Source organism: Rhinatrema bivittatum, chromosome 1 (genome assembly GCF_901001135.1).
Source record: "Rhinatrema bivittatum chromosome 1, aRhiBiv1.1, whole genome shotgun sequence".
In the NCBI taxonomy this organism is placed as follows: Eukaryota; Metazoa; Chordata; class Amphibia; order Gymnophiona; family Rhinatrematidae; genus Rhinatrema; species Rhinatrema bivittatum.
The window spans coordinates 67206505-67222999 of record NC_042615.1 but is presented as its reverse complement, the minus strand read 5'-3'; the positions used below and the strand labels follow the sequence as shown (position 1 = coordinate 67222999).

General features: G+C 44.0%; 1 protein-coding gene across 2 annotated transcripts in view; it reads right to left on the bottom strand.

The window, feature by feature from the left end:
• Nucleotides 1-16495, bottom strand: part of LOC115098293 — a 178840-nt gene that overhangs the window by 68468 nt on the left and 93877 nt on the right. The window contains exon 3 of one of the 2 annotated variants that reach the window (XM_029614956.1): nt 2096-2753. The exons of the other annotated variant lie outside the window; for it this stretch is intronic. Coding sequence (XP_029470816.1) covers nt 2539-2753 — 215 coding nt within the window. The 3' untranslated portion in view covers nt 2096-2538. Of the gene's footprint in view, nt 1-2095; nt 2754-16495 lie in introns of those variants that run through there. 2 annotated transcript variants of the gene reach the window in all.

The window sequence follows — 16495 nt, the reverse complement described above, 5'->3', positions numbered from 1 at the left end:
AATTAGCATGTATGTATAAAAGTGGCTTGTACTCACACACATGCTATTTAATAAACATAAAAAATATGGAATTATTTTGGATTTCTCGCACACATTTACATGTATTTTGAAAAGCATACAGAGTTTAGTGCACCAGAAACCAAGGTGGGCAAACTAGACGGGCCTTAAGGTCCTTATCTGCCATCATATTCTCTCTTTCTATGTTTCTATATTGCAGACCAGTGTGTGCTCTGAATAAGAGAGTAAAGCAGGAAGCTAACACTTAATAGCTTGATTGTGTTTGTTAGCGAAAATACCAAACAAGAAACAAATATAATAAGATATACCTGAGGGATGTGAATTTGTTTGAAACCAACACACAAAACAGGTTGAAAGGAGGCCATTTTTGGTTTGTTCTTAGTAGAGCAAATAAAAAATGACCTTGCATGAAAATACCAAAATCTTCTGAGTTTTTTTTGTTTCTGTTAAAAACAAAAAGAAACCGGGCATCCCCGAGGTTCTTCAATACATCCATGTAGTAAACACTACAGTAATTTATTTGCAGTAAAACAGCTGGGTATTTTTCCGTTTTATCTCAACTTAGTAAATAGGTCCTTTAGGGAGTAACTGGAACATGATAGCACCATTAAAAAAAAAATAAAAAAAATCTTATGACTACAGTCCAAGAATTTGTGTTTTTGTTATTTATATTGAGGGTTCCTAAGAAAACGAATCTACTTCTGGCAAATGGCAAAGTGTTCACATAGTACATATGATCACACTTTGAGGTTCTTGGCACTGTGATAGCTAATGACTCTTCTGTTCCCTTCTGCTCTTTGATTCTTAATAAAAGCATATATTCCAAATTATAGGGACTTATGCTGGGCTTGGCATGCATGTTGCGGCAGGATGGGAGAAAGAAAGATATTGGTAAATGACGAAATGCTGCACGAGTTAAAAAGAGACTTAGGGAAGTGTGCAGGAAACCTTCTGTTACATTCAATTACACTTACGGTATATATATTCCCTCCAACCCTCTGATATTCAGAAGTAGAAACTTAATAGTTAAACTATAGGTTACTGTGTGCCTGAATTATTACCTCTGTGATCAGTGGTTATTAGCAATTTCTTTTTAGCTTTGTTTTTCTTGATCTGCTGGTTTCCTACTGCTCCTTTGGGCCTCCAGCTCAACTGAAACCAGGAATAGGATCCTGGCCCTATGAGCCTTCATTCACAACTACCTGGGGACTTTTCCCCTTATTTTTTATTCCTCCAATATATCTAGTCTCATAAAGGCAGCAACAGTGCTGGACCTTGTCCATGCAATTATGGGCCCTCCATCCGGTCACTACATGTCACCCTTGAATGATAAACATGACTCCCTTCCCCACAGGGGCTGTGAACCCTGCCTCCACAGCATCCCCAGCTACAGCTGATTCAGGAATCAGAAGCCCCGACGGGGGTCAAATTGGAAACCTTCTCGATGGCAGTCCATAGCACTGCCACTGAGACACTAGGTCGGCCCTACTTTTAGCATTCTATTGTGCATGATTTAGACCAGCAGTTCAGAGAGAGAGGGGGTCATATTTTCAGATTAGTGTTCTCACAGACAGAGTAGGAAAAAACTCAGTTTAGGAAATATTTTTCAGACAGCTTTAAAAGTCGACCAATCAGAAACAGAAAATACTGCAAAATATGTATGTATGCAAAGAACCGTATGTAATCTATGTTGAAAAAAAAAACCCTATGGGAATTCCAGATACAAAAGAATTCACAAGTTTGCAAAGGTCTGGAAATCAAACAATTAACCTAATCCAGGAAATGAAGGATAATTGACATTCTGCTGGCTTTGGGGACAATTCTTAAACTGTCCATACTGGGACAAATATGACGCATACTTTTCACCTATGGGCTTTGCCTCAGTTCTCAGAGTGAAGTACATGTGCACTTTCCTTTTAAAACAGGTGAAAAGTATGCTTGGCCATTTGTGCCTGCTTCTTCTGTGGGTAGAATTTTGATGGAAAAGGACACGTGCTTTTCCTTCCCTGGTCTAAACGAACTCCTTCCCTCCCATTTTTTGACTAAATAAATGCAAGTTGTAGGAGGGCAATTTTCAGGCAACTGGTAAAATCATTTTTTTGCACACATAAATCACTTTGAAAACCAAACTCCCAATTTTTAAAACTGTGATGCATCAATATGTGCCTGTATAGTAAGTAACATAGGGGCTGGTGTAATAAAGCCCATGCCAAAACCGGTGCAAAGTTTTATCGCCAATTTTTCACACCACATGCATTAAAACCTAGTGGCCCTGCCTGATGCAGTAAACTAATGGTATGCAAATCAAATCGGCGCTAAAAATCCGTGGTAAACCTAAAAAGTGCATGAAAACCAGCTTGCAGAAAACCATAGTAAAAATGGCAGGAAAAGTTTGAAAAATGCTGCAGGGTTCCCTAGGCAGGCCTGTGGTGTGACCGGTGGTTCACAGATGGCCACCTGTTTTCTTGGACACTCCTCCTTGCATGGACATAAAATGCAGCCCCTCCCAGCACCATGTTGTCAATGCTGGGTGGTGTTAGGCGAGCTCTGGATTAGGAGTTGAAGCTTGTATAGGGTTGGAGTTGGTTGTTGTTGAAATGTGATTGCTCTTTCCCATTCTTTTGTCTGTGTTCTGAGAGAATCTTTGGAATGCATCTGATTGTTGGTCTCGATTGTCTGTCTTTTGGTCCACTTTTGTGTTTCGGTTCCTGACAGAGCAGAGAGGATATTCGTGGCTGTGGAGAGAATGGAGTGTAAGTGAGGGAGCAGATGATTGTAAAAGCCAGGAGAGTGGTGACAGAGAGGATAGAAGGAGCAGGGCCGGTGTTAATTTTTTTTCTGCCCTGTGTGAAAAATTACTATGCTACCACCCCCCCCCCCCCCCCCCCCCCCCCCCCCCCCAATTCATTCAGTGCCTGTTCTGGGCCTATCAAATAAAGCTCAGCTCCGTCCTACAATCTATATTTTTAAAAACTGACAAGCCCATGGACAAGGAAGAGTATCAAGGACCCTAGGCAAACCTTACAGCCTTGCACACTCGCCCCCCCTCGCCACACACACACACACACTCCCACACCCTTTACAGATACTCACAATTAAATGATGCATTTATAACAAATTTTACATGAAAAAGAACATTCAATATTACTGTATTCTGAAGCAAAAATATCACTTACAACACGCATATTATATTTACATGCACTCCTGTGGTGCCAACCAGAAAACTCTGCAAAAAAGATACTTGCAACTCCTATGGAATTAGACTTTTTGTAATGTGTATTAGATGTGAGCTTGGCCCTCAGAAAGCCATGAACAAACAGAATTACCATTACAATATAGTAAACATCCCATACCAAAACAACCCTAACAAACTTATCTATGAAAAGGCAACACTACACATATTACTCCAAGCCCTAGAACACCAATAAAAGCTCTTATTAGGAAACCAGGCTGCTAGAGATCCCTACACAGAAATTATATGTTAGCAAAATACCTCCCCTCGGTCACACATGCAGAACACAGAGAGACTCTGACCAAACACAGAATAAAGAGATCAGAAAGTATAAACAGAAATGTGCTGAGAAGAACTGAACTGGAACCCACAACAAGCCAACCTCAATATGCAGAGCAACAATGCAAAAATAGAAACATTGCCATTCTTCAAAAAACATTAAATAAAATCAAGAAACATAAAACACCAATCATAATAGTAAAGTCATATTCATGAAAAGAATATTTTAAACCAGTCAGGGGTAGATTTTTAAAAAATGCGCGTTCGCGTACTTTTGTTGGCGCACCAGTCGCAAACAAAAGTACGCTGGATTTTAGTAGATACGCGCGTAGCCGCGCGTATCTGCTAAAATCCAGGATTGGCGCGTGCAAGGCTGCCGATTTTGGGCAGCCGGCGCGCGCCGAGCCGCACAGCCTACCTCCGTTCCATCCGAGGCCGCTCCGAAATCGGAGCGGCCTCGGAGGGAACTCTCTTTCGCCCTCCCCTCACCTTCCCCTCCCTTCCTCTACCTAACCCACCCCTCCGGCCCTATCTAAACCCCCACCCCACCTTTGTCCACGGATTTACGCCTCCCGGAGGGAGACGTAAATCCACGCGCGCCAGCGGGCCGCTGGCGCACCGAGACAAAACCCAGGGGCGGTTCCGGAGGGCGCGGCCACGCCCCCGAACCGCCCCGGGCCGAAATTACGCCCCCGGGCCCGCCCCCGAAACGCCGCGTCCCGCCCCCAAAACGCCGTGTCAATCGGCCCTGCCCCCGACACGCCCCCGACAAAAAACCCCGGGACTTATGCGAGTCCCGGGGCTCTGCGCGCGCCGGCAGGCCTATGGAAAATAGGCGCGCAAGGCCCTGCTCGCGTAAATCCGGGCGGATTTATGCGAGCACGGCTTTTAAAATCTGCCCCTCAATGAATAGAATATCAAAGATTTCCCAAACATATTTTAAAAATCTAATGAATAAAAAATCCAATTAAAAAATGTTCTATTCCCCTCAAAAAAAATATTTCAAAAGAGCAGAATCATCAAACTACAACCAATAACTAAAACTAATACGGATTTAAAAATCTGCTCTCCATACTTGGGATCTGATTTCCAGTCACCCAGAGATTGTCGTAGATTGGAAAAGGTAGGGCCGCAAAAATTTTATCTTCTCCCTCACACACTCATGCACAATATTGTTAATATTGTTATTGTTCAATGTTCTTTGTAAAAAAACCCTGATCTGACTTCCCAGACCAGGGCTATCTTTTCGTTCCATGTAAACCGGACTGATTTGTATTGTATACAGGAATTCCGGTATATAAAAATTAAAAATAAATAAATAAATAAATAAATAAATAAATAACACATTCATTCTCTCACACACTCCCTCTCTCTAACATACACAGGCTGCCTCTCCCTCACCCTCACAGATACATTATGGGGTAGATTTTATAAATTTGCGCGATCGCGTACTTTTGTTCGCGCACCAGGTGCGAACAAAAGTACGCTGGATTTTATAAGATACGCGCGTAGCCGTATCTTATAAAATCTTATAAAATCTTATAAAATCTGGTGCGCCATCACCCGACCCGGGGGCTGGTCCGGAGGCCTCGACCACGCCCCCGGGCCGGCGCCACGCCCCCAGGCCTGCCCCTGAAATTCCGCGTTACGCCCCCGAAACGCTGCGTCATTTCAGGAATGCTCCCTCCCCGCCCCCTCCCTGCCCCTTTTATGAAGTCCCGGGGCTCTGCGCGCCGGCGGCCTATGCAAAATAGGCGCACCGGCGCGCGAGGGCCCTGCGCGCGTAAATCCGGCCGGATTTACGCTCGCAGGGCATTTAAAATCCGCCCCTATGTGTGTGTATGTGTGTGTGTGTGTATGCGTACGTGCCTGTGAGAGCCTATATGTGACACATATGTGACACATATAGGCTCTCACAGGCACAAAACATACACAAACACACAAGCTCACATACAGACACATTCACAGGCACACAGGTTCTCACACAGACACACACAGAAGGTCTCACACAGACACACATATACACACACATAGGATCTCACACAGATACATACACATGCACACACAAACAAGCTCTCAGACACAGACAGGCTCTCACTCATTCACACATTCATACAAGCTCACACACATGGTCTCCTGTTATCATTGGGCCATGGTGGGATGCATTCCAACATGGTCCCATGGGCTTCCTGTCCTGTTGTCTTCGAGCCTTGGCGGGATGAGCTCCACCACGGCCCCGAGGGCCTCCTGCTATCTTCGGGCATGCTCATTCCCGGAAGAGGGGCCTCTCCTTCAGTCACTGGCGCTCTCGCCTTCTTCGGCCGCCGGCTGATTAGGCTCTGGCTGTGGCCCACAGCCTCTCTTGCTTCTGCCAGCCCGCCACCTCCCTGGGTGTGCCATCTCGTGCAAATGCACAGTATGTACACCCAGTTGTGCTGGGCCTGAGGAGGAGTGAGCAGCATGAATCAGTGGAATACAGCCAGGGAGAGGAGATAGGGCAGGAGGAGAGTGGCTTCTCCTCTTTCCACCCAAGGTTAGGCCCTTGATTTCTCCTTCCCGTTTTAAAGGCTGCATTGGTTGCCAGTTTTTCTACAGTTGCAGGTCCTTTGTATCTGTGGGCAGTTTTCAAATGGAAATTATGCACCTATTTTTCCTTTCAAAGTTAAATTCAGGGTCCACAGGCTTGGCACCTCAGTGCGATTTTTGAAAATTTCCATATAAAGGACTTATTCACTAAAGTGCCTTCCCAAAAACTGAAAGGCCAAGCGTAATATACAACCATCTATCAGCTGCACAAAGTGAATCGGGTGTTATGTTAACAATGAATTTCTCCCATGTTGCATGTATAAACCATTGCTGACAGATTTTTAAGCAGAAATCCTCATCTCAAATGAGGAATCAGACCTCTGCCAAGGATTGTATATGGGGATTGTACACTGGATGCAGTTGGATGGTATTTGTATTAAATGATTTTACCGATGTGTTTTTTTTTAACCAGCTTCAAGGGACAAACCTTTCTACAAAAGTGATTCACTTAAAATACATCTCACCAAAAAATAACTGTCTTTTCATAATATTCTCCATAACAAGGCTAACATGAAATCAAAATGAACGACAAGGGGGATATGTGGCTGTAATGAAGAACTGACCCTCTATTTGTTTTGAGAGGATTTGTGTAATTGGTTTCACTGAAAAATTTCTTATGAACAGTAACAGCCAGATGGATGCACCCTAAGGAATTTCCACAGGAATGAAGGAAACACTCATTTCAAGTTATAGCCTGCAGAGAGCCATGCAAAGCTCAGACATCTAGTGCCCCTCTCCTTTATCATGGACTCCCAAACGGCATTAAAGTCTCCCCAATGAAATTGGGAGCAGCGATTCACTAGAACATGGCAAGTGTTACATGTTCTCATCCTGTTGAAAGTTAAAATAAAATAATTTAAAAAAAAAATGTAAATGTGCTCCAAAGCGGAAGAAATGGTATTTCAATTACTTTGCAGAAGCGTTTATTTGATCACCTAGTCTACTTAAATAGCTTCTTTATTCCACCATCTTTATACATTCATAGGGAACTTCTGAATAAAGCGTTTCAATGACTGATTTTCTAACTGTCCTGTAAGAATTTTGCTACCTTACCAACAGATGTAATATTGTATGACTTGATCACCAGGCTGCTCAATAGGACAATAATTCTCTAATGTTTACAGTTTTGCATGCTACTGAAGTAAACAGTAAGAGCTCCACTGATGATATTTTATTAACTGAGCTGAGTGTGCCCAAAGAGAGCTTAAATGGTCAGAAAGATACAGTAGACAAAACAGTGTCCTCTTTATATATAATTAGCCAACCATGTAGCCAGTCATAATAGGCACTTCTGGCAGCAAGTCTACCTTCATTTGCCTTATGCTTAATCATAGGCCAAAGGTTTGTTGTTTTTTAGTTTTTTTAGACCGCATATAAAAATGCACGTATGTTGTCGTATGATGAAACTGATTCCGCGACATGGAATCGCCTTCGATTAATATGTTTGCGCCAGAATCTTGACGATATGCTAAAAGATTAATAGCATCAACAAATATGAGAGGATATCACGAAAACACCCTGATGCAGACTCTCAAAACACGGTTCCATGGCGGGGAATCAGTTTCATCATAAGACAACATAAGCGCATTCTAAAAAAAAACTAAAAAAACCGGAACCTTTGACCTATGATTAAGCATAAGGCAAATGAAGGTAGAATTGCTGCCGGAAGAGCTTATTATGACTGACCTCATGGATGGCTCATCATATATAAAGGGTCTAATAAATGAGTTGTGTCCTCGGTACATCACACCAGAATTGTTTGCAGGCAGATAAAATAACATAGTAATGTTAGCAAACAAAGACCAAATGGTCCACCCAGTCTGCCCAGCAAGCTTCCCTATGTAGCAGCTGCGATTCCATGCAGGCCACCCCCATGTTTCCGTGCAGCTTTATGACAATTCATAAATATTTCAGCTAGCAACATTTTTTACTAGGTGATGAGCTTTCTTGAAAATTCAGACAGTGCTGCTTGACATGCTTTGCTCATGGACTTGGCTGTAGAAGCAGTCCTGTGCTTTTTCCCTTATGCCTGCGTATCAGTATCCCAGACCATAGAAGTTGGGGCCCTCTTAGTTATTGTCTGAATCCAATTCCCCTTTTCCCCCTGCAGTCGAAGTAGGGAGCAATGTTGCATTTGCAATGTCTCATGGTCTTTAATGAGTATTGTCCAAGGCATGATATATCAATTTGCATATGCCTCATTACTTATAAACACTACCTGCCATAGTTGGTCACATGGCTCTAGGATGCTAGAATAAAGAGGCAATGAAGACAGAACATGTGATCAAGTTAGTACCTCTGCAAACTAATTAAAATACCTGTTATTTACCTTGGAACCTATAATTTTTATAATTCAAATGAGTTTATTCATGAAACATAATAAAGGAAAACATCACAACAGTAACAACTTAACAGAGAAAGCAACAATTACGAAGCTAGACAGTAAGATAAGCATAACAACTTTGTCTCAGCATGATAATGAAAAATTATGCACAAAATCCCACATCTGTTTAAAAGACAGAACAGAACCATTACATTTAAGCAGCAGCTTTTCATGTTTAAAGATAGACATCATTTTACCATCAATTTACATCCAAAACTGTATTGTCTTTCCAATGGTAAAGAATTAATGCAATTGAGACCGAAAAAACCAAGAAGTTTCTTCTTTGTTTTTGAAAGTGATGTCTGCAAAGATAAAGATTTCCAAATGTCAATTCTGTACAATAAGGGTTCTTGAATATGCAATATTAAACATATCAGGAACATATCATTTTTATAAAGATGGTTGCTCTTTGCTACATTGTGTTTTATATGTATCCCTTATGTTGAAGTCATTTAAGAAACACAGGGGACACATGTGGAGAGGATTGAGTGTGCCAGTGGTGATGGTTTTCACTCTTCCCCTCTCCATATTGCCTGGGAGGAGTGATACCATCTAAATGGGATGCTCAACCTAACAAAAACATTGCAGCTGCAGGGCTTCAGTGGGGACCTGAGTTGAGAGGGATGAGTGTGCAAACAATGGAGGTTTATGCCCTTCCTCCCTCCCTTACTGGCTGGGAGGAGCAATGCCATCTAAATCGGATGCCTACAAAAACATTGTGGCTGCGGCGTGTAGTTATCAACGTACAGCTGAAGCTGCACACAAAAGAGGCATGCCCCTTAGAGAAAGAGTAAAAGCAAGAGGTCTGTAAAATCTACTACTCGGGATCCAGTGGACCGTCAATGTTGGCCTGTTATAATATCTACCCTGTTAGGAGTAAATGAGGAGGGTTCTCATTCTTCAGGGGCCTCCCTAAGCCTTTGGGTTGTTCTAACTCTCCCACAGCCTCTGATAAGTAAAGGAGTGATGGATGTCCTCATTTATTCTAGGAAGAACTTGACGCTCCTGTGTTGAATGTGAGAGGCCCCATGGACCCTTTTCTTGTTACAAATTATGTTATCACTGATGAGACTTTTGTTGGGTCCGTCGGTCTCAGACGGCTTTGCCCGACATGCCTCACCTCTATTTCAGCCTTCTCCACCAGCCTCGGGAGAATGGCGTCCATAGTGTCTCCTTGCCGCACCCTCCGGCTTCCCTGGAGCGGCTCTGGCGCGGTGTTCTGCCATGTTGACCTGAGGGCTCCTAGGGCACGCGCGCACACCTCACGTCTTGTAGCAGTGTTGGCGCGAACTTCAGGGGCATCCCCCTCAAGTGACGTCACTGCTTCCTTCTTCAAACAGTTGCCCATTTGCTGACTCTCGCCGAGTTAACAACAGATTGGATTCGCTCCGGTCTGAAGCTGCTCTGCCGCTTCTACTCTGCTGGAAGCTACCTTCACCCTCTGGGGTTCTACTAACCTGGGTACCCGCTCCTCGGGGGACCTTTGCTTATTTCCAGGTGCCTATCCTAATTACAGGTACTCGCTAATCAAGGGCCTGTGTGTCTATCCTGGTGCCTGCTACCAATTCTTCAACCTGCTGGAACACTACCTATCAGCTACAGAGAGTGAGTACTACTTCTCCCAGTCTGTCCATCTACAGCTCCTCACTGTCCTTCTGCATCGGGCCCTACACCACCATTGTGGAACGGGTCTCCTCTGCCGAGGATCACAGACTGTTTATATCTATCCTCTCTCTACTGCTCACTGGGAACTCTATCTACTCAGCTACAAGGGAGTGTGTTATAACATCTGCCAGTCTGTCTTTCCTTCAGTGCCGTACTGGACATCTGCATCAGGACCTTATACCACCATTGTGGTATAAGGTCTTTCAATGGTAGCAACTGCTGAGAGAAACATGGGGGTAACCTTCATGGAGCGGCAGTTACTACCCTTAAGAGAAACATGGGGGTAACCTGCATAGAGCAGCAGTTACTACATTGGGAAACTTGCTGGGCAGACTGGATGGACCATTTTGGTCTTTTTCTGCTGTCGTTACTATGTCACTTTATAAGAAAGAGAAACAGATGGCAGTGGGGCCTTCACAATGTCAATTTTTTTTGTCATCAGAAGGGTCTAGAAAAGAAGACTTACCTTTGAGGAAGAAGACACTAGATATTGCCTTGATTAATATATGGAGGGTGGTCAACAAAGTGGAGAAAGCTATGATCTCTACTGTTTCCCAACTATGTAAAATAACTGAGGATACTGTTATGCTTGGCGGTCCAAGGGCTGCCCCCATGATCCACTGCTCTTACCTCGGGTCCCGAGCTGGCCACATCCTATGGCAAGACATTGCCTGCACATCCCATGGCAAGACCCCACCAACACACACAGCACCCTCTGGTCACTACTTAAAGGGAATGTGGTGGAAAATCCCCTATGGCCCCTATTGATTACATCAGCATCTAGACTCTATAAAAAGGCAACACTCCAGTCTAAATTTGCCTCAGCAACAGGTCCAGCTCAATCTTCGTTCCAGCCTTGTCTTCAGTCTTCATTACAGTTTGTCTTCACCTTGTCTTCAGTTCCTCGCCCAGCTTGTCTTCAGCCTCATTCTCATTTCCCGCTTGTTCTTGCCCTCCTGTCTCCACCTATCTGTCCCTCCTCTCCTTCCTTAGATAGATACCCGGCCCCGACCACTGCCTGTATCTCAGATATACCTGACCACTGCCTCCCTCGACCAACACCTGCACCTTGGATACACTTGACTGCTGCCTGCCCCAACCATTGCCGGCATTTCAGATATGCTTGACCACTAACTGCCCATGACCCTAGTGATCCTCATACCTTCCCTTCTGTCCACAGCAGAGACCCCACCTAAGTCCTGCTGGCTCCAGTGCTCATAGACTCAAACTGAGGGGAACGAGGGCTGGTATAGGCGAAGGCCCTGATTGGTCTCTGATGTACCCAGGTCCAACTGCTGATGGTGAGGACCTGCAGGGCTCCTCTCTGCAGGTGGTACCAACCTTGCCTCAGCCGAAGGGTCCATAGATACAACAGGCTGCTGAAGCCATGGACTTGGCGGACTTGACTTTTCTACAAGCTATCTCTAGAATAGCTCACAAGCTACAGGACTAACAGGCTGCCTTGGAACTCTTGGCTGCTGCCATAGAATGTCTTGCCACATGACTGGATGCCCAGACCACATATGTTCCCCCTGTCTTCACCAATATTAGTACCATTACCTCCTCCAGTGCCCAGTCGACCTGTTCCCCAGCTGCCTACCTTGAACATTGCCTGCACCTCGGATATGACTAACCACTACCTGCTTACAACCTTAGTTATCCATGGACCTTCCCTTCTGTTTACAGCAGAGACCCCACCTAAGTCCGGCTGGCCCTCGCACCCAAAGGCTCAACCTGAGGGGAATGAAGGCTGGTATAGGCAAAAGCCCTGATTGGTCTCTGCTGCATCTGGGACTGCTGCCAAATGTGAGGACCTGTAGGTGGTACCAAACTTGCCTCGGCCCAAAGGTCTAAATTGCAAGAGCATGATATGAGATAGGATGTCTTTGATAACTTTTGTTAAGAGCTTCCCGGTGTTCTCATTGCAGGCCTCTGCTGCAGCCCATATTAAAGACAATCTAACATTACATAACCAACTAAAATATCTGGTGAATCAGTTTAGGGGAAGAATCTTCATTTCTTGAATTTTCCTCTGACTAGACCATTCTCTGCCCATGAATAATTTAAAAAATATCAAATTGATATTATCCTTTATCTTCCTGAGGATAAGATTCCTGCTCTTTTGAAGATTTTTTATGTTTCTAAATATAGGAAGATAGGTAATCCTTTGGAATGTGGGATGGACTTTCTGTTTTTATTAAGCCCACCACTTTCAGAGTTTTTGGAGGCATCTATTGCTGATATACCTGTGAGAGATGCTCTCTTGGTTTATCTTTTCTCTGAGCAGAAGGATAAGATTTTTCAGAAGGCATGTAAGAATAAGGATATCTGTTATGCGCCCCACCCACAGGACCGCTCACCTTTGGGGTCCCGGGTCCCGGTCCTGTCTCCCTCGCGGCCCTTGCAAGTCCAGCTAGGCCCCGGCATCCTGTGGTGGCGGTCGCCGGTCCTTCAGTCGCACACCGAGCCTCACCGTCTCAGCAGCTAGTCACGCCCCTATGCGCACGAGTGTGGACCAGTCACCCTGATGTACGTTCCAAGGCGGGACCTAGTTCCGTGGCGCACCCTGATTGAACTCTTGTTAAAAGGAAGTTCCTGGCCTCACTTCCTTGCCTTGGCAATCAGGTTGGTTTGTTCCTGAGATTGCCCTTGTTCGTGTTCCTGCTTGCTTGTTCCTAGTCTCATTCCAGGATCCTTCTGTTCTAGTTCTGTTCCTGGTCATACCTGCTCCTTGCCTGCTTGTTCCTGTCTTCATTGTTCGTCTCTATGGTCTTACCTCGGACAACTTTCTGGTAAAGACTTTAGCTTGTTCCTGACCTGCCTGCCTGCCTGCCGCCTGCCAAAGACCTCAGCTTGTTCCTGACCTGCCTGCCTGCCGCCTGCCAAAGACCTCAGCTTGTTCCTGATCTGCCTGCCACCTGCCAAATACCTCAGCTTGTTCCTGACCTGCCTGCCTGCTGCCTGCCAAATACCTCAGCTTGTTCCTGACCTGCCTGCCGCCTGCCAAAGACCTCAGCTTGTTCTTGACCTGCCTGCCTGCCGCCTGCCAAAGACCTCAGCTTGTTCCTGACCTGCCTGTCTGCCTGCCACCTACCAAAGACCTCAGCCTGCTCTTCCACCTTGCCTGACCTCTGGATCTTGACCTTGCTTGCCTGACCTTGCTTGATTCTGGCTCTGTCCCTAGCCTTGTCCTCACCAACACTATTCTGGTTCGCCCTCTTCCAATCTGTCTCCATCTTCCAACCCGATAGCGCTCTTCCAGTGTCTGTGGGCATGCTGGACTCTGACTCTCCCAGGAGACCCTGTGAGGCCCACCTAAGTCCCAGCGGCCCGGGTCCCTACGGGCTCCTCCTGGGGAGAACCTTGGGTTTCCAGCAGTGAAGACCTCCACTGCCTCTGACTCCTTCTGTGCTCTGCCCACTGTGGCCAGTCCCTGTACTACCACAGGACCGGGGTCCACCCCCCGAGCGCAACAATATCCAGTTATGTGGGCAGATAGTTCAGGTCTTCCCTGTGTCTTGTACTATACAGTGCCGCAAGAAACAGTTTCTGCAGCTTAGACTTAAGGTTCTAGCTTTGAGGACCACTTTTTTTCTTAAATATCCCTGCAAGTGTCTAGTCAACTATCAAAAGAATAAGAGGTGAGTTTTAAAAGCCCAGCACATGCCAACATCAAGAGGTATGCACACAAGTCAGCTTCCGAGAACCCACCAAATATTAAAAGCTGCCCAGATGTGCATGTATCTCCTGCAGCACACACATCTTAAAAGTTTTCAAGAAGGGGGAAAGGCATGGGCGTGGCTTGTGTGGGGCATGGGCATTTCAGGGTTTGGCCAAGAGATGTACACATGAATACTTACGCACTTGGGTGCACACCCAGATCCCCTGTTGTGTAAGCTTACTTCTTCTAGGGATGTGGTGTAAGTTAAAAAATAATAAGAAGGAGCCATTTCTCAGAGGTTTAAAGGGTCTGGGCTAAATGGGGAGAGTGCAGGGGGGTTTAGAAGACCTAGCTGGTAACTGGGTGATCTGGTGGATGAACAGGTGAAACTGACAATGGCATGGATGCGTGCCCCTTTTAAAATTTCCTGACTTAACCTGGTAGAAGTGGAATTTATGCACATAGGTACACATCCATTTAAAATTGGGCACACATATGCGCACACTTAGGCTATTTTATAACATGTGCGCATGTTATAAAATGGCCATGTATCTGAACTCCCACCAATGAACAAGCATCAAAGATCGCCCGTATGCCAATTTGAAAGTTACCGTTCCTGTATGTATTTGTGGATCCTCTCCTTTTAGAGATCTTTATTAGAGATAAAGCTGTAGGATGATGTTTCAAAAACTAGGTAAGAAAAATTTTGGTTTTCTCTTCTTTCTTGATTTAATAATTAATATTTGGTTTCCCTTTTTTTGGTCCTCCTTTTATTATAATGTGGTAAAGCAATAATGTACGATTAGTTCTGTACAGTATTATATTGTCTGCTTTTTTCATGGTTTTCTTATTTCATTTATTGTAATTGTAAATGGAGAAAAATTTATAAATATTTAATTTAATTAAATTCAATAAAAAAAACTTAAGAAACAACAATCAAATTATGATACATCTTTCAATCATCCCTCCAAAATAGGAACACATGATTGTGTGATGAATTGAGCCCTGATTACTTTGGCCTTTATTTTGAAAATAAAGTTGATGAGTTAGTAAGACATGCGTGTCTCTTGCTCTAGGTACCCCTCCTGCATTCGTTACTTTTACATCATTAAAAATAGTTTGGTCAGCGTGTTTCTCCTATTTGTGAAAGTCCTGTGGTATATGGACAACTTTGTGGTAAAAGGCAGAGGCAAAATGTCCTCAAAAGCACAAAAGAAAGAAAAGGAAGTGGGGAAACAAACTGAACTCAAAATGGCGGATGGACTGGCTAGCCCATGAACAGTGACTACAATGGCATCTTTAGTCAATGAGGTAACAGAAAGTGGTGGTTCAACCACTAAATGTTAAATTCAACGATATATTAAACCAAATAGCTTCAGGGAATGAGACAGTGATGGAGATAAAAAAGCAAGTGGAGGAAACACAGCAAAGGGTGTCGGACATAGAATATGAGACTGAAACACTGGCGGTGACACAAGAGAAACTAACGGCTTAAGTTGCACAATTAGAAGATAAATTAGATGATTTGGAGAACAGAAACCATCGTAACAATCTTCGGTTTGTCTGTTTTCCAGAGTCTTTGGCTGATCGAGAAGTGTGCTTGTTTTTGAAAACCTGGCTAATGAAAGAATTAGGCCTTAATAACTCAGAAACTAAAATCCACGTGAAACGTGTTCACTGACTGGGGCCTAGATTAGGGATCTCAATGAGAGTGAGAGTCATCATTTCCAAAATTTTAAATTTCTCACACAAAATAGAACTATTACAAGCATACAGGAAGCATGATGTGATTAAATATGAAGGCTCCAGAATTCTTATCTTTCAGGACTATTCAGTGAATGTAAACCAAAAAATGAAAGAATTTTCTGCAGTTTGCTCAGTGCTTTTCAAAAAACAGATTAAACTTTCCTTAAAATATCCAGCCAAGCTAAGGGTGGAGAGAAACGGATCACAGCACGCTTTCGAATCGGCTAAGGAAGCCATCGAGTTTGTCAAGGATTTAAATGTGACCTGAGTCAATTTCCTTTGGTATCATAAACATATGCTACTAAAAGGAGCTTACTCATTCTCTAAAAAATGTTTGACTTAACACTATGGTTTTGTTGCTATGTTCAAAATGTTGAAAACTTGCTGGGAAGATGGGGAGAGGCACCTGTACACCCAAACTGTGTTCTCTAGATCCCCTTTTGGATATATCGGTTATCTGTCACAGTAAGTGGATGGTTGTGGGAGAGGGGACTAGGGAGGGAAAGGGAATAATCAGTAATCAATGGTCAGAAAAATTAAAAACTGTAAGACAGTTGAGTGATTTGAGGAGAAGCAAATCTTTAAATAAATGCCTAGTGCTTGCTGGGGGCCAAGGCTGGGTGGCTTCTAGCACAGACAGCATGACTGTTAGATGGTTTTGCTTAACATACTGTCATTTTTTAGATAAAATATGAACGAAAAGATTTGGGTGGGATCTTGGAACATAGACACATTAGGATCTTCTATAAAGCGGCAAAAGATGTTACAAAAAAATCAGAAGGTATAAAATACAAATAGCACTGATACAAGAAACCCATTTAAATGACGATGAAAGCAAAAAACTATCTAGAGAATGGGTAGGTCAATGCTATTACTCTCCAGCAATACATAGGAAAGGAAGTGTGGTGATATTATTAGACAAAAG